Here is a 27,445-nt window from a genome sequence, read left to right as displayed (position 1 = left end):
TTATCACGTTTGTTCCTGGCTGCTGCTAACCTGATTCTGTGTTATTTGATATATACCTGCTGGACTGAACTTCTGTGTATGACCCCTGCCTGTACCTTGGACCTTGCCTGCTTGCCTGAGACCCTGAATCATTTGCCTGTACCTTGGACCACGCCGTTTTGCCTGTTGCCATGACCTTCTGGCTTGACTTCTGGACCTTGATTATTTGCTTGTGTCAGTTACTTTGCCTGGACTCTGTTTGCTTCCTGGACAGACTTTTGTATCCTGGAATTGGGTAACTCACCATTCTTATCCCTGCATTCAAACTACATTAGCATTCTGTGGAACCTGTTATTTCTGTGTACCTTCCTGCCACACCTGTTCATGTTTATGTTGGGAGTTATACCTGTTTATAAAAACCTGCATGTTCATTGAACTGAACTCTTGCTTATATATTTTGCTGGAATAAAGACATTTGTAGTATTCTTCTGTGGCTGCTTCCTGAGTTTACTAGGAACCGTAACAAAGAGAGGTTAACTATAAAATGTATCAGCTAGGGGAAAGAAAAAACAATCTACTATGTGAACTTAATAAAACCCTGGAAGGATAGGTTAACCCTGGCAGCTGAACTAGGCCCACCAATGACTCAGCATCCTTTAATTCCTGAAGTAATGGTATCTGAGACACTCAGCGGCCCAAAAGAGCAAGGCTAAGGAGTTCTTCATAAAAAACGGGGATATATTTTCTGAGCTACCCAGCTGAACCGCCATAGTAAAACATGACATAGTTACAGAACCAGGGGTCAAGGTCAACTTAAAACCAGATAGGAAACCTGAAGCCCAGTGAGAGGCTATTTCCAAGGAGATAAAAAAATGTTAGAAGTCGTTGTTATAGAAGAGTCTAACAGTGGTCCAGCCGATAGTGCTAATCCTGAAATCAGATGGCAGCCTACACTTTTGTAACGACTTTTGTAAGCTTAATACAGTGTCCAAATTTGATACGTATCCCATGTACCCATGTGGATGAACTGATAGAAAGGCTAGGAAAAGTTAAATAACTCATCACACTTGATTTGACAAAAGGCTATTGGCAGGTATCATTGACCAACAGTGAAAAAAAAAAAAAACAGCCTTCTCTGCTGCTGAAGGACTCTTTCAATATAAAGTCTTGCCATTTGGAATACATGGGTCCCCGGCAACCTTCCAGCTTGCAATGGATAAGGTATAGAAGCCCCACAGACAGTAGGCAGCGGCCTGTGTAGATGATATTGTAATTCTGTCCTGATTGGGACTTTCATTTAGATAGAGCACAAGCAGTGTTGGACTCCTTTAGAAGGGTAGGGCTAACTGCCAACCCGAAAAAGTGTTGCCTAATGATGGAAGAAGTTAGGTACCTGGGCTTTACCATAGTAAGAGGTTTGGTTAAGCCCCAGTTGAATAAAATTGAGGCTCTCCAAAGCTGGCCCTTTCCTCTGAATAAAAAAACAAGTGAGAGCCTTTTGACCCTCTGCATCCAACTGTCAGCATCTTCCTGGACCTCGTTGTGTCAGAGGAACAGAAACTGTCTACTGCATTAACCCCAGCGAGGGGGCAAAAAAGTATCCTTCACCTCTTCCATTGCCCCACACAATTTGGATAAATTGTTCCTCTCCACTTTCTCATTACATACCCTAGCTAATACACATTCATTCACATCTCTCCATCATGCACCTACTCCATTTACAGTCTCTCCTATTTGCTGTCACCATACTTCTCTCCAAACTCCTCTTCTTTCTCCATCATCCTGTTCCTACCTCACCGATTATAATTTCCCCATCACTACTTCCCTCCTCGCTAGTCTGTACACATGAACTACTTTGTCTCCTGCACCCACCACACTTACCAGCCTACATAAACAGAAATAAACCTCACACCCACAAATCCTCCTTGCATGTCCTCTTTCTCACCCTGTTGCTGGTGATATCTCTCCTAATCCCCATTATCTGCTCACGCTCCATCCCAAACATTTCCATCCACCCTGTACTTCCAATCCCGCCAACCTTATCCACATATCTCCACTTCCCTCTCTTCCCTTGTCATGTGCACTATGGAACACCAAATCTGTTTGTAACAAACTTACATCCATCCATGACCTTTTCATTTCTAAGTCCTTCAACCTTCTTGCCATTACAGAAACTTGGCTCACCTCCTCTGACACTACATCCCTTGCAGCTCTCTCCTATGGGGGACTCTCCCCCAGCCACACTCCCAGACCCGGAAACCCTCTCTCATTCTCTTCCTTTGGAGTCATTTGCATGTAATTGACCACTTTTTGTTTATTCCGACTATCAAATGTGTGGCCCAACAGCATTTAACCAATGCAAAACTACAGCTACTTATTCAAAATGCTACTTGTGCCCACTTTGCCACCTGATTTCATGGCCAAAACAGTGTTGGGCAAGGTAAAAGACAAGTAGCTCGCATGTAACTGACCACCTTGTGTTGATTCCCAATATCAAATTGGTGGCCTGACATTTAACCCTTGCAAAACTACAGCTACTTATTCAAAATGATAAAATATGGTGCCTTTGTCCACTTTACCCCCCTGTTGGGTCAGGCTAAATCCTATTACAGTTTGTGTAAGGGACACCCTTTAGTTTTAATCTGATGTAAAATCAGTGATCCACCTTGATTTAAACCTTTACAAATAACCTTTTCTGAATAAGAAGCTTGAGCGTGAATAAGTAGTAACTAAAGAACTGGCCGAATAAGAAGCTGACTTCAGCCTGATGAAATAATTTACCATTTACAAAATAGTTTTCCTATTAATAGTTCCGACAATAAAACTATATGTAACCCATTGCATTGGTATGAGATTTCTATATTCCACAATCACACCGTCTAGTAAACTGGGATTCTCTCGGTTTATTTACTGATTCAATTTTAAATGCAATTGTTTAAACTCAACTCGCCCGCACTAAATATGGACGAAGTGCTGCACTGTGGGTCACGTGGGAGCAGCTTCCGGTCGGAAGGTAATCGCGGACGAGCATAGGGTGTATCCTCGATTAATGGCCGGGTTGTTTCCTGAGGTTTTGGTATTGTATTACGCTTCCCAATAATGAGTAATGTCGTTGAAGAAGAGGAAGATGATTATATGTCGGATGCCTTCATTAGCTCTCTGTAAGCATCCCAGTGTGCAGTGGTGATCACAGTTCAAACAAGTGTTCTGTAAACCAGACGTACTGTGTGTTATACATGTATCTGTGATCTATCACTGCGTTTTTATCGTTCATAAAATCCCTGTTGACCTGGATATGTTTATAAAGGTTACCTTTATTTAGTAATTTATGGAAGCTTAATAATAAGATGATAATCGCAAAACACAGAGTCGGGGTAGAAACCTTTTTAATTAATCATTTTAGCGAAAGAAAGTTACTCATTTCCACAAGTGGGTACTTTATAAATACCTCCATATTATCAAAATACAATTTTTCAATGGATTATTATTTATTATTATTAACATTCATATAGCTTCAACATGTCATGCAGTGCTTTTATTGAGAATTATTTTTTTTTATAGCTATGTACATTGATACACGCAAACACACACCAACATAACCCTACCAGTATTTTATTTTATTTTCTCTCTCTCTCTCGCAAAATACTGCAAATTAACTGTATGAATTATTTTGCTCTGGATATATAGTTGTGCGAAAAAGAAAGCATACTCTCATCTGTGTTTATATGCAACATATTATAGGATATATAGGTAATATCTCTGTAGGTACTTGAGCAGCCAAATATGTATTATATGACTAGCCATGTATGTTCTTTTAAAACTGCTCAGTGCCTGGATATATAACCAATTGGAGCATGAGTAGAAATACTGGGCACCTATAATTAGAGTGTTGATGATCAGTTACCAGCCCATTTCCCTCTTCTAAAACCGATTTGACAGTTTTAGACATGGGGCATTGCACACATGAGTTTCCAAACAATTTGAAATCCATTATTCCATAGTGAGAAATATGTTCAAATGGAGAATATTAAAGACAGCTTCTAACTATCCCAGGAGTGGATGTCCCAGCAAATGCAATAAAAAAATCAGACCATATGATGCACCAAGAAATGGCAAAGAACCCAAAAGCTACATCCAGGGATCTACAGGGTCAGTCAACATGGTAAATGTTAAATTTAATGATTACTACCATGAGAAAAAGACTGAACAAGTTTGACATTCAGTGAAGGGTAGCCAGAGAAAACACCTTCTCTGCCTCCCACAAAAAACCACCATCATAATTCAGATTATGTTTGTAACCTTGCAGCTGAATGAAATGCAAGACTTTTGGTACAGTGTCTTGTGGACAGAGGAGACCAAAGTGGAGTTGTTTGGTCTCAATGCACAACACAATGTTTGGCGAAAACCAAATGCAGCGAATTGCCATAAGAATGTCATACTGTCTGTGGTTCATGTTGGCGGAAGGGTGATGATTTGTGGTGGTTATTAGCCACATGACTTGAATGCCTCGCAGTCATTCAGTCCATCATTTACTCCTCTTTATACCATAGCGTTCTGGAGGAAAATGCGAGGCCATCTGTCTGACAACAGAAGCTTGCCCGAAATTGGATCATGCAGCTGGACAGTGATTCTAAGCATACAAGCAAATCCTAAAATTAAATGACTGAAAGAAAAAAAATGATTTTGGAATGTCCAGAAATGCTGTGGAAAGACTTTAAGAGAACTGTGCATAGATTAATAGAATGCCCTTAAACATGAACAAACTAAAGCAGCATCATGAAAAGGAGTGGGACAAAAAAAATCTCAAATCTGAAGATTGATTAACTCACACGAAAAAATGATTACTCTGAGTTATTGCTGCTAAAGGTGGTTCTACAAGCTCTTGAATAATGAGGTGTACATACTGTGGCTGGATCCAGCCCTGCAAATAAAATAAAATACAAATAAATAACTTATTGTGTAAATGTATAGTACCAGGGCATTGCGCCTTGTTTATGTTATTATGAATACAGAAAATGTATTGATGTGCTGAGATTTTTGAGGTAGTAAGTCCACAGCATGTTTGTTTAATTTTGTGACATAGGGTATTGCATACTAATGAGGCATTGTATGACGTTGACCACGTTATTCTTTTGATTGAGTGCACAAGGCAGAGTCTTCCTTTCTAATAGTAGAAACAGAACCAGTGATGAATTAAGTAATATGTAAATTCGTTGTGTTGAAAGGTCTCCTGTTTTGAAGAGGAGAGGTCTGTCCTCATGCCTCACCAGAGGAGAAATGAACTGCACCTGAGCAGAAAATCTTTATCCATTGGCCCATTCAAATTTAATCCTGATTGGTTGACTCAAGGCTCAACCAAGTGTTCCCCCTCTACCAGATTGGCCGCCTTGATCATATCACTCATTGGTCCAGAATTTTAGGGCTTATTTGAGTTTATCATTTGACTGGTGAATGCTACTTTTAGTCCTATATACAGTGACATATTTGTGTATTCCATGTCTCTTTCTATGTGTATATCATCACTACCTTTTAGTGATGTCTAAGAGTTACTATTAAGCAATGAACACTATTACTCTTCAAGATCCTGCTCTGTTTTTGAAAATGTCTTCTGAGATCCTGTGACCTATTGATATACTTTGTCTCCTGGCTGTCCTGTGTTGAATCCAATGTTCTGTAAGCGGTCACAGGGAACCAGACACAGTCGCCAGCTAAGAGATGTTGTAGCAGCTATGAACATCACCCAGATGTAAACTGTTCCAGATGTAGATGAAGGAGTCTGGTGGGGTGCAACATAGTTATAACTTCTTGTCGGTGAGGGCCTGGTGGCTGAGTAACACCAGTAGAAGTGGTCAGTTATGACAGTTTACTGACTAAGAGGAACTGTAGACAAATCTGTACAAGCAATTCCCCCAGAGAAGGTGGTAGAGTAAGTTCATCCTGTCACGCTTACTTTTTCTCACATGCCTTCTTCACTTTGGCTAAATTTTTGTTGAATAATAACAAAGGCAGATTAGGACTTGTTGAGGACTAGATGTTTGTTAATTATGTCCTGGTATGTAAAGACGCAAATTTCACAAGTCCATAAAGAGCATTATAGTATATTTGTCGTGTAAAGCAGTTGTGTGTTTATGTACATATTGAATAATTGCTTGTATCTGAATGTTTTGTTTGTCTATTACAGACAGGATGTTCGCCCAGGAATCCCCGTGCCAAGGAGTATCAAAGAATCCTACCAGAAGGAAGAAAAACATAAGGAAAGTAATTTAAAAAACAGGCAAAAAAGTTTGAAAGAGGTGGAAAAAGAAAGACGGGATACAGTAATGAATGAGGCACTGAGCAATGAAAACAAAGGCTTTGCATTACTTCAGAAGATGGGGTACAAAAAAGGTCAATCACTTGGCAAAAAAGGTACAGTTCCTTTTTGATTAGCTTCAAGATGTAACCCTTCTAACATTAGATGAAGTTAAATTTGGTTTTACTTGATTGTCCCGCTAGTGATCATACTCCAGATCATGGCTGAATTCATCCCAGAGGCAATTATTTTTACAATTGCTGTATTTCAGCTCTGCTGTGGCTGCTGGTTTTATTTTTTAAAAAAATAATGTTTTAAGCTTTCTTAGAAGGTTAGTTATATGGTTTTACTTAGGGTTAAAGGTCAGACTTAATCTAAATGTTTTTCCTCCGGTTTTGGGTTCTCATTACGTTGGAGGTTTTGCTTGAGGTGGAGGGTTATGGCAAGATTGGGAATGGAGCTAGATGCACCCTTTCCATACTCAAAGTGAAACTCTACCCTTAACCCTAATCCAATGTAGCACAACTTGCTGTTTGGAGGCTTCTGGGGTACCTCTTTGGTAAGTTGGCTCTCAATTTAAAAACACATTTGTATGGCCCAAATATATGGGACTCTCACTGTTTAGAGTAGGACCATCCTATTAGCAAAAGCGCCTTGGCGTGGCGGATGGCTTAAACATACATATGCAAATGTGTGCAACAAAGACTTTTGCATTTTTATCTACAGTAGAAATGGCAGATCTGTTGCTGGCTATAGCAGTGTGCTGGGGGAAAAAATGTTGTGTGTATGTTCCTTGCAGGATAACCCCACCCTTTCAAGCACCTGTTATGGCCTATAAATTGATTTGAGCAGCTTCCACTTTTGTAATTGTCTCAACTCTGCCATGTTTACTAAAAACTTTTAAAGTAATATGCACATGAAAGTATAAAACAACAACATGCGGTTTCACCAGGCATTTTGTCACACTTGCCACATGGACGTTTAGAAGTTGACAGTATGAAAAATGTAATGGGAACGTAAGTGAATGGAACTTGATAGTTTTACAGTGAAGGCTATAGGACAGTGTTGGCTAACCTGTGGCACTCCAGCTGTTATGAAACTACAAGTCCCAGCATGCTTTGCCAATATATAGCAGCTTATTGCTGGAAGGGTATTCTGGGACTTGTAGTTGCACAACACCTGGAGTGTCACAGGTTAGCCAACACTGCTATAGGAGAAGTGGCAGTAAGACATACGCCATATATGCCCCCACTTCAGATACTGGTGCAGATACATAATAGGAAGAAAAGATTTGTTCATGACTTTAGTTCTACCTCTTGCTGAAATACATTTATTTTTTTTCAATCAAGAAAAATGTACTATTTCAAATGTATACAAACCAAAAGGAGTAATGCTTGTGTATCCGCATGCTTAAAGTGGCCTATAGCTTATACATATATATAAAATAAAATAAATCTGCATATAAATATTTTTTACATTTTACTGTTTGCTACTTTGTTTTATATTATTTACATAAGGTGAAGATGTATTGATTTTAGCCATTGTTTTAGAGGTGCCAAGTATTCAGGATCTTATTGCCGCTCCTATATATTACATTATAATTATATTATTTATACTCCTGTTGTCCTATTTGACATAGTAAAAAGATTCCAAATTAAAAGTATCACAACATTGTATTCTTTTAAATAAATTCTTATTTTAATTTTAAAATTGTTACAGTAGTATGCCTTTAATATGGTACATTACAAATACTGTAGCAATATAAAACACTCTTCATCTAAAAGCATTGCATGTTTATGTGTTGGCTGTGCAGCAATGTTGCTTCACCACCAGAAACCTATCTAAGATGCCATGTTACTTCCATTTTCCTACTGTGTAGACTGTATACTCATAAACGTTGGTTCAGCGCATCTATTTTCAACAAGTACACTTACAGGTAAACTGTGCAGACTCCTGATTAGCTTTGTAATATCACATACAATTGCAAAGTCTACTATAGGAAGTTAAGTCCCATGTGTAGATCAGAGACATTCCCTTTCATCGTCATCAGCTATTTATATAGCGCCACTAATTCCGCAGCGCTGTACAGAGAACTCGCTCACATCAGTCCCTGCTCCATTGGACGTTACAGTCTACATTCCCTAACTTACACACACAGACCGAGAGAGAGACAGACTAGGGTCAATTTTGATGGCAGCCAATTTGCCTACCAGTATGTTTTTGGAGTGTGGGAGGAAACCGGAGCACCCAGGGGAAACCCAAGCAAACACAGGGAGAGCATCCAAACTCCACACAGATAAGGCCATGGTTGGGAATTGAACTCGTGACCCCAGTGCTGTGAGGCAGAAGTGCTAACCACTAAGCCACCGTGCTGCCCTATTGTTTAGCATATTAATGAGGTGGGGAGCCAGATAAGGGATTATTACATCAATCATACGCTACAGAAAACAAAAGAACAATACAGCATATATAGCTAAACTGAGTGTGTAATTGTGAAGAGCTCTGTCTGTAAGAAGTTATAGCAAACATTGTATTTTAAATTGAGTACTCTATTAATTACATTGTAAAATGTAAATTATTTTAAGTGTTTATCCTGATTAACCTTGTATGCCCTGAATTTCAACAATTATATTTTAAACATTGTATATTGCAATGAGCCACCTTTCTGCTATATACACTACTATTTTTCTAATATTCTTATGCTTTGGAGTAGGCTGAGGTTGCATAGCATTTTATTTCAGTGAGATGAAACCTGCACATTGTGTTCTTGTGTCACATGACCTTCAGCGCATGGGTTCTGATTCGCCTCCTTGGCAGTGTGAGCAGTAGAGTCCTATGTCCATCACACTGCATTGTAGTAGTAAATTGCCCTCACTCCCCCCTAGATATTACACAATGTCCACACATTTATTGTAACATTTTTATTGAACCCTTACTGATGTCTTTTTTTGAAGAAGAAGAAATGGATTTCTAACAGTTTGTCACTTGTTAACCTTACCGAGTAGTGAACACTACACTTTTGTTATAAAAACCCTTTCTGCACATGGTCTTTGAGGCTTTCAGTGCATTAGAAGCAGTAGTTACTGTTGTTAAAGTTAAGCTCAGTAAGTGTTATTTATGTCCTTGAGGTTGGCTATTGATCTCTACTGCAGGTCCACAGTGCATTATTGTTATTATTTATTGCTAAGGAGCCACAATATATTTTTTATAGCAGAGCACATTCGTGTCCATTTATATAAAGATAGCCAGATAAAATGGTACTTTGCAGTTCCGACAAAGTGAAATACGTTCTTCAAACAGGCAAAAAAAAAAGTATACCCAATTAGTATGGGAAAGGTGCTATGACACTGTCCACCTAACAAACTGTAAAATAAGACTGTAACCAGCAAAAATATTTCATGAGTACAGACCAATAATGGGATGTGTTCTGCAAAAAGTTCAGTCTATAAATTTAGATTCCTGGAGTATAAGGTGGATTTTTTTTTTGTCATCTCTGGTGTATAATCTGTCTTGCCATTGTCTCATAATTTTTTCAAGACTGTGTATTCTGAAGAAATACAATCCTGTGACATAGACAAAGCAGTACCATCTGACTAAACGGTGAGAAAATCTAGTTACCTAGGAAAGTAGAAACTGGCCAGTCTTACAATATACAGTGCCATATGTAGCAATAAAAAAATGTCACTCCTACATCGCATTGTGTGGCAGGTGTCTGGGTGTACTCCCTTACACTTCTCAAGCCACATAAATTACACACCCCTAGTCTGCCCTGCTATCAGAACCATGCAATCAGGGCCAGTGGAACATGGAAATTGCAGCAGGAGGGCACCACGCTTACCATGATCCCCCATCTACATTTGAAAAAAAATTAAGTTTTTTTTACAATGGGTATTGTGCCTCCTTATGTTCTGAGCTTGTATCAGAACAAGTGCGGGTTATAAGGTATCAGCGCATGTGCCCACTCAGGGCAGGAGAGTGCTGGATATCCTAGCACCACTCCTGCCTTCAATTTTATATTAACTGATGATATGATTTCTCTAAGGGTCTTGCATGTTGAGCCTACTGTTGCGCAAATGCACCCAGTTTTACAGGATATCACAGTTATTTGCACGCTAAAATGGCAACAATCTGCAGGGGTGCAAAAGTTTGCACTAAGTGCTTGGAGGAATTGGACATATCAGGTTCAGGTGCATAAATGTGCCTAGTTTTGCACTGAAAGGGACAAACCAAATTTCACTTTGCGATTATTTAAATGGGCTGGTGAGAATGGAGAAGACACATTTATCAATGGGTTCTCTGTTTTACAAGTAGTTGCACAACTTTCCAGGTTGGAACAAAGATGGAGGGTTCCTTTAAGTTTACCAGGAACTGTCAATCAGTGTAATTGCCTGTGTCAATGCAACCCATCCTTCTTCAGTGCAGGGTGAGAAAAAAAAGTACCTTGTCCCCTCTCCCCCTCTGAGTCCCACAAAAATAGAGGATATAGAGAGTGTGTCTGATGCACATTGTCCTGGCAGCTGTGCATGCCCCTCGCCATCCTTTCCTTCAAACCAACCACAGCCAGTGGCTACAATTATAATTAATCATAAGGGGTGTAATCTAACAGTTTGCGGTCAGTTCTAAATGTATAGGACCTTTATTATATTGCTAGAGGTTGGAGGAGGGAACAGTTCACAGTTTAATCATATTCATTGCAATGTACTTTGGGAAACAAATGTACCTTTTCTTCCTTTGCTCTGTGATTGATTTCTTATATGCTTTTGTGTATATACAGATAAACACAGTGATTTTTCTTACATGTTTAATCAATGTGTTCCATTTAGTGCTCAATAGACAACACATTGAAAAAAATCTGCTTTTCTGAACAAGCCCTTAAACTTTAAAATAATGCTCTGCGATTTGCAAGTTTTGGTGGAAGGTTACACAATGATTTTTACAGATTCATATATCAGTACAGAAATAAACATGTATGGATGATTAGGCATTGCTAAGAAGTCTAGTACATGTATAGATTTTGAAAAAGAAATACAAAACTGATTTTTCTCTTTAGTAATATCAGAGACCAAAACTCAATGGGAGATATACATGAAAACTAGTGCACCGGAAAAACTGTGGTGTTGACAATAGCAGCTTGCATTGTATCCAGCTTCTTTCTCTTTAGTGGGCCAATGTAACATTTCTACAATAAAGTAGAATAGCTGTGATTGGCCCAGGGCATCACTGTTCAGTGACAGCTGAAAATTTACTTTATTTCATATATTTCTCTGCTTTTGTTGTTTTTTGACAATGTGTTCTCTTAAATCGATGGAGTATTTTAGGCGTTTATGGACAGTACTGCATGAACAGACATGATGCTCAATTACTGATTGAGAGCTTTTTTATTCACATTGGCCTAAGGCATAACACATTAAATACTGTTCTGAATAAAAGTCACTGGGCAACGTACTTTGATGTCTTTGTAAGAATTCCTGATATTGCTTGTCGTAAATATTCCTCAACATGTTTTTCTCTTTGTTGTTTTTTGTGTAGGTGATGGTATTGTTGAACCAATTCCTCTAAACATTAAAACTGGTAAGTTTCAATACAGGCAACCTGATCTATATTTTTTTTTTTTAGTATGTGCACTTTTTATGTTTATCATTAATTGTGGGGAAACTGTTGAAATTTTGTCCTGTTTGGTTTACTCATAAAAACAACTAAATTGAACTACATTAAAAAATGAAAATAAATGGCTACAATTTGCCTTAATTTCTTATATTGTTTATGATACAAGTTTGATTACAATAGTTTAAGACAAGTTTGCCCTGAAACAATAATTATAAGACAGGTGTATTTGGTAGTTGTGTCATAGCTTCCTCCTACCTTTCCAACCTCTCTTTCTCTGTATCCATTTCTGGTTCATCCCCCCACCTCTGCTTTTCCTGTAGGAGTTCCTCAGGATTCAGTTCTTGGACCACTACTCTTTTCATTCTAAACTTGCTCCGTGGGTGATCTCATCACTTCTTTTGGTTTCAATATCACCTCTACGCGGATGACATTCAACTATACATCTCTTTTCCTGATCTTTCCCCCTCGCTCCTCTTTTGTGTATCTGACTGCCTTTCTGCCATCTCCTCTTGCATTTCTTCACGTTTTTTCAAAATTAACATCGCCAAAACTGAGCTCATCATCTTCCCTCCTTCTAGATCAGGCCTGTCCAATCTGCGGCCCTCCAGGTGTTGTGAAACTACAAGCCCCAGCATGCTTTGCCGGTAGACAACCAGTTGATAGCTGGAAGGGCATGCAGGGACTTGTAGTTTCACAACACCTGGAGGGCCGCAAGTTGGACAGGCCTGCTCTAGATCTTCATCCCATCTTGATCTCTCTATCACTGTCAACAACAACATCTCATCTGTTCCCCAACTCCGCTGCCTGGGTATCACCCTTGACTCCTCCCTCTCCTTTGCTCCCCACATTCAATCTCTTGCCCAATCCTGTAGCTTTCAACGCCGCAATGTTGCCCGCGTCTGGCTCTTCCTATCTCAGGATGCCACTTAAACTATTATTCACGCACTCATCATTTCCCGTCTTGATTATTGTAACCTTCTCACCGACCTACCCCTCTCCCACTTTGCCTCCCTCAGATCTATACCTAACACTGCTGCGCAACTCATCTTCCTCTCCCAGCACTCCTTTTCTGCCTCCTCTCTCTGGCTTGTGTTACACTGGCTTCCCTTCCCCTGCAGAATCCTTTTCAAACTCCTCACCCTCATCTACAAGGTCGTCTCCCAATCCACTGCCCTTTACATCTATAACCTCCTCTCTACTCTCACCCCATCACGTCCCCTACGGTCGGCCAATGACCGTCACCTCTCCTCCACTCTGATCAGCTCATCCCACTCCAGAATCCAAGATTTCTCCTGGGCTGCCACATTTCACATTTCCCACGCTCTATCCGGCTGTCCGCTAATTTGTGCACATTCAAATGGGCACTTAAAACTCACCTCTTCCTTAAAGCCGACCAGCCAACCACCTAACCTTCTCTCCATGCCTGATTTCCTCATCTCTCTCTTCCCGTATCCCGCCACTCCCTTCTTTTGCAATTCATTCCCCTACTTTCCATTGTGCCTCCTGTCTGTTTGCCCTCCCTTTAGGATGTAAGCTCTAGTGAGCAGGGCCCTCTTCCCTCCTGTCTCCCTACCTATTCTTCTGCTCCATCTCCATTGTGTAAGTTATGTTCGGAGCTTTGAAGTCCTGGTATTTTTTGTTTATTGTTGTTTGGTTCTACTCTGTATGGTCCTCTGTCTGTATTCTGTACGGCGCTGCCGAGACCTTGTGGCGCCCTATAAATAAAGACGAATAATAATAATAATAATACATGCCAATCAGCCCCCCTCACATGCCCCATATATGCCATTCAGCCTCACCACATGCCCCATATATGCCATTCAGCCTCACCACATGCCCCATATATGCCATTCAGCCTCACCACATGCCCCATGTATGCCAATCAAACCTCCACGCATTCCAGCAGACATCCCCAAAGGCCATCAGTCTCTCGCATGCCTCTTACTTACCTGTCACACAGACGCTGGAGCCCGCACAGAGGACGGAGGGAGAGCAAACTACATACTCTCCTCCTCCTTTCCTGATTGGATACCAGTGATAACGTGACCTCCCTCGTTATGCAGAGGAGGTTACATGACACCAGCTGCTGTCAGACGTGCTAAAGCTCCTGGTTGGCTGGTTGATTTTCTGTGGCTGTCACCAGTGCTCCGGGTGCTGACAGCCACGGAGAATCACCCAGTCGGCCAGAAGCCTCAATTTCAAAGTCAGAGAGCCGTAGGTTGGCCACCCCTGCTCTAATGGGAGAAGGCAATGCTGAGACAATAGGTGCTAGTAGGGACTGCTGGTAGACAATCCAGGGGGAGTAGTATCAGGTGGGTTAGTATAGACTATAAGGAAGAGATCATTTTTGAGAGAGTGCTTGAAAGATGGGGGGTGGGGGTGAGTCTGGTCAGGCAGCGTAGGGAGTCCCATAAGTGGGGAGCAGCATGGGAGAAGTCTTGGAGGAAGGAATGAGTGATAGTTACAGAGAGGAGAAGAGGTGTGGGTCGGAGTCAGATCTAAGAGGGCTATCTTGTGACAAGGTCAGAGATGTATGAAGGGGAGAAATTGGTGAGAGCTTTGAAGGTGTGAGGGTCAGTAGCTTGAAGTGGACACTGCAGGTAATGGGGAGCGAGTGTGGGAATTTGCAAAGAGGTGCAACGAATGTAGAGCGGTCAGAGACATCTCAAATTGATTGCAGAGGTAATAGATTGGTTAAGGGAAAGGTTATCTAGATGGGAAATAATGAGAGATGGATAAGGATTTTGGTAATGTCTAGAGTGAGAGAGAGCATTTAAAATGTCAAATCTGAAAGAAGGGAAGCTTAGTTCTGGAAATACAAGGACTGTTGCAAACTGTTCTAAAGGCAAATCCAGAAGTGGTTAATTGCATTGTGGTAACTTGGATACCTTTTCTGTTTCCCTTCCCTTTGTTCCCAAGTTTATTTGCTTCAATTGCTGTAGTTGTATACAAGCCCATCTTTGAGTATATACTGTTTGCAGATGCAAGTCGCTGTTGATGGGAGATGTTTGTCTTATGTAGAACATTGAAAAATGTCAATAAACAAAGTTTTACCTAAAGGAAATCAGGCAAGTAATGATTGGACTTGCCTGTAGTAATCTGTATTTCACAATCAAACACAAAACATTGTTCAATTACATTAACTACAAGAAATAGAAAACTGATTCTGTTGGGCTATCAAATGATAAACTGTGAGATGTAATTGTAGAATATAGAGAAAGATGATCTTTCAAATATGTGTTCATCAAAGAGAAAAATAAATGGTGTCTATATGTTCTAATGAGTGATGGGCAAGGGGCGCACATTAGCTTTATTAATAAGTTAGAACTACTTTTAAAGAAAGACATAATCTGTAATAAAATTTCAGCAGGCATTTTATCATAAGATAAACAAGTGTTACAAGCTATAACAAAAAAAATCTGACCATTCAGTATGACTTCTGGGTGACCAGATTTTCCATCAGCCTTTGAGCATTTGGTGTAAAGCTGGATCAGGCACAACACAATTCTGCAAAGGTTCCCTCCCAGCTGTCAACCTTTTGCACTTGTTGTTTCTAATGAGCCCCAGACTAAAAAATGTCTGTTCACATGTGTAAGTGGAGCCGAAAATAGATAACATCTTTGCAGCACACTGATGCGTAGGGCTAGGTACACACAGGAGCTTTTTTTCGTACAATAGTTGTGCCAATCAGCTGGCATTCGTTCAGGCGGATCGTCATCAGCTATTTATATAGCGACACTAATTCCGCAGCGCTGTACAGAGAACGCACTCACATCAGTCCCTGCCTAATTGGAGCTTACAGTCTAAATTCCCTAACACACACATAGACAGAGAAAGACTAGACAAAGAGAGACTAGGGTCAATTTGATAGCAGCCAATTAACCTACCAGTATCTTTTTGGAGTCGCGTTGGTGTGTAGAATCACACGATAGTTGAAAGTCGTCCCAAAGTGCCAATTGTCGTCTCATTAGGTTAATCGTACTGTTTAAAACTTGTTTCAATCACCTTCCGATCATGTAGTGTGTATGAATTCAGGACTGTTTCCATGACCAACTGCCGATAGTTCCTCAAACTACGTCTCCTTTTGTGGTCATGTGTATATGTAAATTTCTGATGTCTGTAGCTGTCCCATGTGGTGGATTGTCCGCACCAGAGTCACTTGTCAATTAGATGCTTGTAATGGAAAAGCATATTACATTTATGTGTATAACGTATGTCTGCTTGCTTAATTATACACAATTGTCTGCACAGTCTACAAAAAAAGCACATACCTATGATTTCTATAGATGTGTATTGGATCTGTCTGCTTGCATAATTATACACCTGTGTACATCTAGTGTTGAACAAAAGCTGATTGGAATGTAATTAAGTTTTGGGAGGTTTTTACCAGAGTTGTTCTGCCCTTTTATTTAAATTTATTGGCAACATCGCATCAGTGACGTCCTATATCGTTTCAGTGTGTACGAAATCACAACAATATGGCTGTGAAAAGTCACTGCCCGGACGGTCGGTCTTTTGTAAAACATTTAAAACGTGTTAAGTGCGATCGGACCTTCAGTCATATGTACAATTATTCTGACTCATTAACCAGGCTGTAAGTGTAAGGCTCCTGAGACAGTACCTTTGTATGTCTGTATTGAACCAGTACTTACACCAAGAAATGTTGGCAGGCAGTGTCAACTCAACTAAAGAGGCACCTATGAAAAATCCAGATGTAGGTTTATTTCTTGCTGATATTCTTGTAATTATGCAGAAATAGTAGGTGAAAAGATGATAATTTGCCAGAACTCAACAGGAAACAACTAAAGGCTAAAATGGCAGACTCGCAATGAACTAGAGACAATAAGAAGGAAGGGCTAATGACATCAGAACCTAGCTACAGAGAGTCAGGAGGGACAAATTTAACAAGATGCAAGGCTTTGCAATATTAACATGACAGTAACTTAACAGCATATGAAACACATATATCGTGGGACATGACAACAATCGTTGTAGATAAAATGTCGGTTGGAAAATTCTCCAGTGTGTACGTAGCCTAACAGGGCCTGCCTAAACATTCCTTACCTTACTTTAATGAAGTAAATTGGAATAAAGCAGCTCTTTCCCACAGACCTCTTGCACTAGCTGTCTTTTAACCATTGCCATATCCAGCGCCTCAAGGTTATTTTTTGATATGCTTCTTTCTCACGAAGAAAGGAGGGAGACTATGTTGTGCAGACAGCACATCCCCCTCCTCTGAACTCAGATGTGCTGCATGACCTGGCGTTGTGTGGAAGAGGTCACTTGATGCAGAATTTGGCTGCTCTGGACAAGGAATTATAATAATAATAATAAAGTTTATTGTTTTTCTCTGTGGGGCATAAGTTAAACAGTAACTTCCTGCTTGATGGCCAATGGGACATCAAGCAGGAAGAGGCTGTGAGCTGCACTAAGCTACTGCCATGATACCCAGCTGAAAGGACTATCCAGGGAACCAGTTGCCACTGGTAACCTCATATTTGTTGGGAAGGTAACTTTAGTCCCATGTCAGGCACCCTCTGGAGATTGAGGGAATTTATTCTCTGTTATCACTGTAATGACTTCTGTCCCTTTTTAACAACCATCATGAGCAGTGTGTTTCTAGCATGGACATTGACTTCACAGAACTGCAACTCTGTCCAGTTAGTACCTGTGTTAAAAATAAAACAGCACTACGGACGGAGAGGGAGCGCGTCCAGACCGAATAGACTCTGATTTACTACCTGCATCTCCTACACTTAGCGAAGTTCCCCAATGTCCCTATTAGTAGTTCCATGATGACCATTCGACCAGTGTAACTTTCACGAATTGGAAGGGATCCTATTAGGTTCCCTCCCTCATGTGTTCAATATGGTTTAACAGCAGAATTGTTTAATGTGTTCCCCCCCCACTATGTACCCCCTCAACCCTTCCCCTTTTAATTTTGTGTCCTTTCCTTACCCCCCATCTCTTTTCTTATTTCTGTACCCCATAATTTTTGAAAAATTAATAATAAAAATACTATTGAAGTTAAAAAAAATAAAACAGCACTGATTGGACTTGTGTTTTATCCTGATGTCAGTGCTGGGCTGTGAGCTGGGGGCAGGGAGTGTTAGTTTCTATGTGATGTTAGTCTTTAAACCCTTCAGTGCCAAGACCAGTGGAAGTTTTCTTGCACATGTACATCAAAAGTGCTAAGGATGAGTCCATCCAGAGCTGCCGATGCGGAAACTCCATTGACTTCTGGTCCTTCCCATGGAAGTGAGATTGACTTTGGCCGCGTTAATAGTAATAGCGGTGCACAATGCTGAACATTATGCCTGTAAGCACCAATTGTCCATTTAATCTGTATGTGCACCAAGGATGAAAACGTATTCTGTAGCCATCTGCTGTAATTCTTATTGTAGGTTACAGCCTAGTAGTTAGTACTTTTATTGGAGCACATGCTGATGTATACTGTATCTTATTTGGGTCAAAGGCTGATGTGTGTCGTTCTAAAAATAACAGGAAAAAGACTTCTTCTAAGCGCTCCCTCTGGATTGTTGCCATAATGTACAAATAAAAAAAATTGTGTACACAAACAAGCGCAAACCAACAAATAGTAATACACAACACAAGAGTCCTTGAAGGATGTTAACAATTACTAAGTTCTTTTATAATAAAATTCAATTGTGGAAGAAATGTATGAATGAAAATTCCAGTGAATCGAAAGACCTTGTGTGACGTCAATACATCAGTGCTCTTTCACAATTCAGTTGTACTTCCACATATGGGGCCATATGGTAATCATGAAAAGAAGAAGGAGAAACGAATATATGTGTAGTATGTCAAATAGAATGAAACACATTTCACTTTCACTGTGTAGTACCCATAAAGGTCTAAAAACCCAATGATATAAATTATACACTTGGGTTTAGGAATGTGAATAGTTATTCAGCCAATAATAATTATGAACCACGTGAGGAGGAGTTATCAGTGTGATGACAGGGCTCTCACCCCCTCAGATACACTTACTTAAAGACCTAAGTCTGTGCACTTGTAAATCATCAATTATATCTCCCTTCTTTCAAAATCTTCTTATGACCTCACGCATCATAGAGGGAATTATAGAAGACAGACAAACATACCAACATCTGGCATAATACCTGTTCTTGCAGTGTGCACAACCTTCTGCAGATTTCTTGTCTGGATGCTGTTTGGGCCTGTATTCTAGAATGTTGGGGCCCTAATATATCATTATACGCCGGTAACATTGAGTTTCGGCAAGTTCCGAGAGCGCTTGGAAAGCAATTACCACCCTTGGATCTGCTGAAGTTTATCAACCTTTGGAATTCTTCGAGAAGCTTCGGCTTCTCGAGGAACGCGAATTGAGTGACCTCTTGCTCAGTATGTAAACCCAGATTTATAGATAAGTTGAAGATTGTAACTCTACTATCACTGAGTATGCAGCTGATATTATATTAAGCATTTATTGGGAATTACGGGCAGTATTGCCTCGTGTTTCAGGGGGTGTAGGTCCGCTCTGTTAAACTAGAATAAATATGAGATTCTTAGCGCACATTTTGATCAAATTGTGCATGGCCATCTACCATGTCAGGGTGACCTCATTCAGATGAGTGTAACTAAATAAGCACAAAGCTGTACATGTGGTTTTTATTTTTTTAAATTAAGAATGGGAAAATTATAAACACAAATCTTGAGAATTGTTAAAAAACAATATTTAAATATATTAGAGGGGAGGTCCAGCTAAATCATCTTATCTTTTCGCCTCTGAACTTTTCTTTAGTCCTACTCCCTTTCCTTTCTCAGAAGTGAACCATTACCACTCCCAGTAGCCAGCACAAAATAAATATTAAGAAAGTTTCTTGAGCCTTTTGCTTTTTTTTTAGGAGCTACTAGAAAGAAAATTGGAACTGAACTTGTTTAAAGCTGCATTGCCACATATTTGCCTGCTCTCCCTGAGGTTCCTGAATTTCGGGAAGTTCTTCCATACTCCTGGAAGAGTAGGCAACCTCCCGGCTCTTGGTGGAGGCGGGACTTAATGACGCAATACACGTCATCACACGTCATCACACCATGCCTCTGGCTATGTAATGCCTTGAATTTCTGTATTTCATAGAAGGGGGTGGGGCAATGGTGATGCCCCCCCTTGCACTTATCACCCAACCTCCCCTCTGGGATCTCCAGTAGGGGAGGTCTTAAAAGTTGGCAAGTATGCATTATCACATAGCAAAATATTTTCCTGAGATGACCCCTCTCCCTAGCTGAAGTCCTGGGAGCTGTTACATACAGCTGTTCTATCTGGGGCTCTGCTAGGTTCCCAATTAGAAGAAGGGGCCACCATAGGAATATAATGCAGCTTTAAACATACTACAACATCCGAATGTAGAGAAACAACTAATGTTACCATAGAGAATAACAGTGTAGCAAGGGTCTGAGAACGTAGAAAAGGCAGAGGTTTTATTATACATCCTGTAGTAGGTAATCAAACTGCAGTACAAGGAATTATTGTCTTAATATTAAAATGATGCATTAATTACCATGGCTTACTGGAAGGTCCTCTAAATCCCTACTACATTTTCAGATCTCCTGCCAAGCTGCATGTGGAAGAGCTTTTTTACATTTTTTTTTGCCTCACGTTTCTGAAAACCATTATTAGGAACATTTGATTTAGACAATAACTGTTATATTAAATATGATTTGCAGACAAAGAAAAATGTTGCCTCCATGAGCCTTAAGTTATGATTTTAGTAAAAGTGGGCACACTTTTGTAGCTGTATACATCAAACTGGATAAACTGCACGCTGGAAATCCATGTGTAAAATACATAGTTTCTTCTTTCTCTTGGCAACACTGCCTGGCCACTTAAAGAGCTCTTAGTTAATGCATTATCGCTCTGAGTACCTGTATTATGGCCTTTAGTTTCCTCATCCTGGCCTCTGCTGCTGCGTTTACCTGACATCAGAAGCCCAGAGTGGCACCTCAACTCTAGCATTGTGAGATCTGTGATGAATGACATGCAGGGCAGTGTGGGCGGACAAGCTGAAGTCAGACTAACGAAAGGCAGCACAGTGATCTGGTTTAGTACTTGAAATGTTTGCATGATACAAATGTTTACAAGGGACTCACAGAAAAATGTGAGTTATAAATACAATAACTGAAAAAAAGGTTAGTTTTCAATGTTAATGTGACTACAATTGCTATTTTTTAATTACACACAGGACGTAGTGGTATTGGCCATGAAGAGATGAAGAAAAGAAAGGCAGAAGAAACTTTAGAAAACTACAGGCGAAAGATCCAGATGAGAAAACAGGCAGAAGAAAGGGCAGCTGACGACTTCAGGTAGTGTTCTCACCCTGCCAACAGTATAATGTGATAAAGTGTTTGTGGCTCACTACCTTGTGCCAATCACAGAGCCCATCATTTGTGCTCAGTAATATTACTGTATATTCCACAATACAGAGTAGTATAGGAGCGGGAAGTACTGCCATTTTTTATAGTTTTCATCATATGAATCAACTACACTTAGGTCTATTTGTAATGTTGAGAAATGTAGCAATATTAATCAATTTATAAAATGACTGTTACTTTCTACCAACCCATATTTTCCAAGTGTGTCATTAACACGTTTCTAAATTATGTGTGATGCATATAAAATGAAGTGTTTAGATTGATTGTGCTGGTGAAGTAATGTATAACACCTGGTGGACAGGGTATAAATAAGGGGTTGGTTTGTAGTTTGTGTGCTTGACAAAGGCAGGCTGTTGTAGTTTTTTATTTTTATTAGTTTGTATTGAGGAATATGCGGTACTGACTTGTGCATTGGTTCCTATGAAGAAGATTTGGTCTGCATAGCAGAATGCAGCTTTGTGTGTGTTAGGTAATTTAGTCTGTAAGCTCCAATGGGGCAGGGACTGATGTGAATGAGTTCTCTGTACAGTGCTGCGGAATCAGTGGCGCTATATAAATAAATGGTGATGATGATGATACTATTCACCTCCTCTGGCTGCCTCTCGGGATGCTAGGTATTTGCTTGTGGCTTCTTTTGGAGTAACCAGCAGGAATCATACTATGCTATATTTACTATATTAGCAGCTTCCATGATCTGATCACCAGGAAGTTGGAAGACCGCTGGAAAAATGTGAAATCCCACCTGTACCCCAGATAAATCGCTTAAAAAGAGGACACATCTAGGTTTATGGGTGTTAACTCTATTTTAACATATACCCCTATGTTTAGCTTTTTTTTTGATCACTTAATGTTAAATAATAGGAAACATCTACCAGGATTAGCAGAATTGTGCCATGTATCTCTCAGTTTACTAGATAGTTGTGCATAATAACAGGACATTCTGTTATAATAATGGTAACATTTATTTCTTTAAATGTTGAAAAAAATATGGGGGCATAGGTTGTTTATGTGCATGAGTGTAATAATATGGATGGAGCCTACAAATTTTGTTGCTCTGAGGTAAAATTAGATATGTTTAGTCACCAGGCGCCTGCAGTGGCCAAACATAAAAATGTTAGAAAGCTTACTTTATTTTACCAAACAGACACCTCAGTATATATATCTTGTGCACAGAGAGAGTGCCTTTGTTTTACTGAACAATAGAGTGCTGTAAACATGTAGTGCTTGTAATATAAGTGATTTGGTAAGTAGCCAATTATTCACAAAATTGGTAATCCATGAAAAAAAAATATAATAATTAATGTGTGGCTAACCAACGCTTTAAAGAGGAATTTTAAAACCGCTAAAAAAGTTGAGCCTGTGTGAAGGTGTAGCTAATAAATATATACTGTATGTACAGTGTGACAGGATGGACCGCCTATACCACCCTGGCTGTTGTTGCTGGGAACCGGCTGGGCTTACTTTTCCACTGTTCCCTTTCGTTATTCCCAAATGCGCCCTCTTGCCAGTGTAGGAGGGGCTTACACAAGCTGCCACCACTGGACTCCTTACCGGCATCCAGTACCAGGTTTCTTCTGGGTAAATGACGCTGCTAGCTTATCTCGTTGCTGGTGTACCTGGGCTGGTACTCCGGACCTCTTACTATGGATCTGGGTTGCTGTGAATGGATCCCCCCTGGCCTATCACATTGACCAGGGCGGCTGGGTAGCAGGCAGAGCGGTGGTACTGGAAGCGCTTGGGTCCAAACCTCAGAGACAGTCGGAGAACGGATTAGATTTAGGGTCTAATCTGTAGATCACAGGAATACAGCAATATTGAGGATGTTTCCAAGCAGGTCTTTGAAGCAAGATGGTTTTTTTGCTCACACTGGTTTGAGGTACCAGTGATCAAGTCAGATGTTGAAATCAGAAGAACACTTATATGCTCACACAGCTCATCTTTTATACAGTTCCGAAATAGTCTATTTTTAGAACCAGGATGTACTTTATTTACACAAACATGGATTTACATGCATTACAAAGCCACTAATATTTATACTTAGTCTTTCCAGAGGCAAAGGGCTGGTTGCTTCCTGAAGAAATAGCAGGTGTGGTCTTTTCCTCTGGGCTTGCTGAAGCGGTGGTTGCAGGTGATGACTGTTGTCTAGCAGCTGTGGTCTTTTCCTGTAGGCTAGGCTGTGCAGGTGTAGATCCTGAAGACTGTAGCTTAGCAGCTTGGCTCCGTGTAAGAGAGTTCAGAAATGCGGTCACATTTCCACCCCCAACATCGTTGCCCAAAATCACATCAGTTGGGAGCCCATCCATAACTGCAACATCTCGCAACTCCTGGCCATCTCCCCAGTCCAGAAACACTCTTGCACTTCCTTTTCCAGTCCATCTGTCACAGTAACCTTTTCATTGCGAACCTGCAACACTGCAGCAGGATCAATAAGGTGGGGACTCACTACAGTGATTGAGGCCCCTGAGTCTCTCAGTCCTTCACCCTGCAGGGGGTCCCACTTGGACCGGCTGCAGGTTTCTCCACATGTTTTTAGGGGGTCTTTTAAACACACAGGTGACTCACTCCGCTGAGTCACCTTCAGACACGCCACACTCCACTGGGCTGGCAGGGGTGGAAACCGTCTCTACAGGCTCACCTTTCTTCTGGGGTGCTGGGGCTGTGGGACAGTCCATCCTTAAATTACCAATTTTCCCGTAGCTGTAGCACTTTCTCTCCAGCCTGGGCTCCGATGGTCTCTGACTCCCAGGGGCGGGGCAGTGGCTGGCGAGGGGTACCCGAAGGGTTAGGTACTTGCTTTTGGGGGTGAGTAGAAGAGGGGTGTCCCCCTGATTGTACAGTCCTTTGGTGTTGGCTGTTAACCTGGCCTTCTGCCAGTGTGACCTTACTGCCACATACTGATCTGCCTGCTGTGCGGCTGCTTCCAGGGTGCCTGGCTTCTGGTCCAGCACCCATTCTGTCACCTCTGGTGCGCACCGTCGGTGAAACTGCTCTTGGCACATCAAGTCTTATTACCTCCTCCACGGTCTGGGCACCTGCCCAGCGCACCCACTTCCTGGCTGACTCCCGCAGCAGGTTGGCAAACTCCTCATGAGTGGTGTGGAAGTCCTTTGTAAAGTCCCGGAACTTCCAGCCCCAGGCAGCCCAAAATGGGACCGGCGTGGGGGGGGGGGGGGAGATGCCCCCTGCCCTGCCAGTCCTTGCTCACAGCTGTATCATTTGCCTATATGTGGGTTTGAAATGTTTCAAGTTTTAAAGCTAATGATGGCAAGGTGGCAGACAGATGTATGCAGAAGATTCCACAACCTTCCTCAAACTGAAGAGGACAATCTAAGGTACATGTCTTAGCAAGCCAAACACAGTTAGTGATTATCTGAACTCACAAAATCCAAGTTATGTATGACCCTGCATGTGCTGCCCTGGTTTTGTATCCGAGAACAAGGCTTTATAGAAATGTAGAAAGTGCTGAATGTTCATTTAGTACCTTCTGTAAAATTCTAATGTGATATTCACCTCAGGAATATACTTAATCAATTTTGTTAAGGGTTCTCTAGTACTTACTTGATGAAAACTAGATCAATTATTTCAGTAATTGAATACTTATCAGGATATGCAAATTAAGTATCTGAGTAATGAATGTGGTGACCAAAGCTGCCATTATGGTACATTTATGTTGAAAATAATTTTGCTCTTGCGCCTATTATGAAACTTTAACTGTCTACAGAGTAATAGGCGCTGTCAGTACCATTAAAAATGAATTATAATTCCCTGCTTACATAGTGAAAATTGCTGGGGCAAGATGAAAAACAATGGATTTATACACCTTGTGAAAGGCACAAAATTGGCTATAAAAACTGTTTGACGTTTGACAGTAAATGTATGGTTTATTTACCGAAATGTCCCTGTGGTAAATTGTATGTGTATAAGATACCCAGACAATTCAAGGTGAGCAGTTAGGAAGACTAAGGTAATAAAGACTCCGAAATTCTGAACTTCCTATCTCCCATAGCAACAATCTATTGAATTCCAGTGTGGCATCAGTCAATGTCTCTTTCTGACACCGTGGAGAGGGGATAAAAAAGTATGTACATTACACTTGTGGAAAATGTTCCTGTAATAGCAAAATAATTCTAAAGTGTTTTACTACATTACTGTGGCCTTTTAACCTGCCACCAGAGAAAATCAACAGCAGAGCCATTTTGTTGAAGCTTATCTTTGTCTTTTGAGGCATTAAGTTACCAGATTGATCTTAAAAGTCTATCCATCATGTGCCCAATAAATGTATCTGCACAGGGATTTGAAACAGGGAGATTATATATTGCTTTACTCCTAGACTAATTCTTCCATATAATGCTTAAAGTATATCTTGCTTAAAATGGTCTGTAGGTATATCTGACACATATTATACATAAAGTCATGCAGACTGTGCTTCCTATCCACCATGTAAACCATACAACCAATATACATGGCATTCATTTAAAGTGGCTTGAAAAACCTCTTTTACAGCTGGATGTAGCTATTACTTAAGTAAAAAAATGCAGTGAAGTAAATTATATTTGTACTTTTTCCTTCCTTTACAGTTTACATTGCTTACTATATAATATATATCTTTTCTCAGCAGTAATGTAACCTGGTAGTAATAGCATCACTTTCATTGTTTCACCATATTTTGAACATTTAGTTTGTATCTAGCTATCTGTCCATTTATATTTATATATATATATATATATATATATATATATATATATATATAAATTTGCTTTTGCATTTAAAAGTGCATTGCCAGTTTGAATGGGCTGTAACGGTTTGTCATATGTTGAGAGCATTGATTGGTCAACACAGGTTTTAGAAATGTTTCAGCCCCCTGACTATAATATGTTGTGGGAATGGGGTTTAATTTAAAAAAAAAAAAAAAAAAGGGATTTGTGTGGACAGAAAAGTGGAGAAGCTGTTTTCGATAACATTGATGCAGTATCTGTCTATGATGTATTATGATGTGTCAGGTTTGTTTCCAGTATATTGACTGTCAAGACAGCCATATAATATTCCAGTGTTGTTAATTATGCAGAATTAATATCTGTATAAACAGTGAGATCTGATCTCATTGCTTATTATCAGTCAGTCCTGTTGCTGTAAAAGGCAGTTTTCATTAGGAAAATGTATGTGTGTGGCGAGTTTGCAGAGTGATAAATAAGTATATACTTTTCACAAAGTGCTTACAGTCACTGCTAACATTAACTTATATAGTACATGCAATGTACTACTCTAAACTGTTCTGTTGTACTGTATCTTTTACTGAAGAAGAATGATCTCATTTGGAGTTTGATATATGTAAATGTTGTGGCATACTGTATAAGCATACAAAAGAGCTTCTATCAGTACAATCTTAGTCTTTTGGCCCCCTACCCCTGGAGGGATGGAATGGGGGCAGGTAAGTGTAAGTTGAGTACAGTAAGGCCGTGTCATCGAATGTGTAGCACTCCCCCTGTAGTTTCAACATAATGAGACTTGCACATCCAGTTATGCTGCTTTGATGGCACAACTTTTGCGGGTACTGGAGACCTGGTGTAAAGATAAGTGGTGATGATGATACCAGCAGCACTGTCTAGCTCACTGTTGGCTAACCTGTGACACTCCAGGTGTTGTGAAACTACAAGTCCCAGCATACCCTTCCAGTAATAAGCTGCAATATATTGGCAAAGCATGCTGGGACTTGTAGTTTCACAACACCTGGAGTGTCACAGGTTAGCCAACACTGGTCTAGCTACTTCTAATTGGCTGCTTGTGTATTGACCCCTCCAGCTTACAGTACTTCTTTCACTATCATCATGGCTGTAGTATATCAGGTTTTGGCCATCTGTTTGGATTTCTTATTTATGATTTGCATTTGGACCATTGCAGTAAAGAGATTCCCATTTGGTTTATAAACCAGTGAACGATGGATGTGGGTGTTTGTATTTCATTATAGAAAAATACTTTTAGATTTATTACTATAACTGTAACGCTATGCCATAAGAATATAGGCATTTGTAAACATGACATAGAAATACTGCTGTGTGTTCGGTTGGACGCATCATTATATTTTTTCAATAGAATTGTTACACGTACGTTCAGAGTAAAAATGCATCCAATACTAAATAAGGCTCAAAATCTCTACAGAAA

General features: G+C 40.2%; 1 protein-coding gene across 2 annotated transcripts in view; it reads left to right on the top strand.

The window, feature by feature from the left end:
- Positions 1-2,987: 2,987 nt before the first annotated feature.
- Positions 2,988-27,445, top strand: part of GPATCH11 (G-patch domain containing 11) — a 40,086-nt gene continuing 15,628 nt past the window's right edge. The window contains exons 1-4 of one of the 2 annotated variants that reach the window (XM_075203679.1): positions 2,988-3,140; positions 6,161-6,387; positions 11,801-11,842; positions 21,097-21,217. In XM_075203679.1, coding sequence (XP_075059780.1) covers positions 3,079-3,140; positions 6,161-6,387; positions 11,801-11,842; positions 21,097-21,217 — 452 coding nt within the window. In that variant the 5' untranslated portion in view covers positions 2,988-3,078. The remainder of the gene's footprint in view (positions 3,141-6,160; positions 6,388-11,800; positions 11,843-21,096; positions 21,218-27,445) is intronic. The other variant, XM_075203678.1, reaches the window with a different exon arrangement.

Source organism: Mixophyes fleayi, chromosome 3, assembly GCF_038048845.1.
Source record: "Mixophyes fleayi isolate aMixFle1 chromosome 3, aMixFle1.hap1, whole genome shotgun sequence".
Classification (NCBI taxonomy): domain Eukaryota; kingdom Metazoa; phylum Chordata; class Amphibia; order Anura; family Limnodynastidae; genus Mixophyes; species Mixophyes fleayi.
The sequence above is the reverse complement of the archived record's forward strand: the minus strand, read 5'-3'. Positions and strand labels throughout refer to the sequence as shown.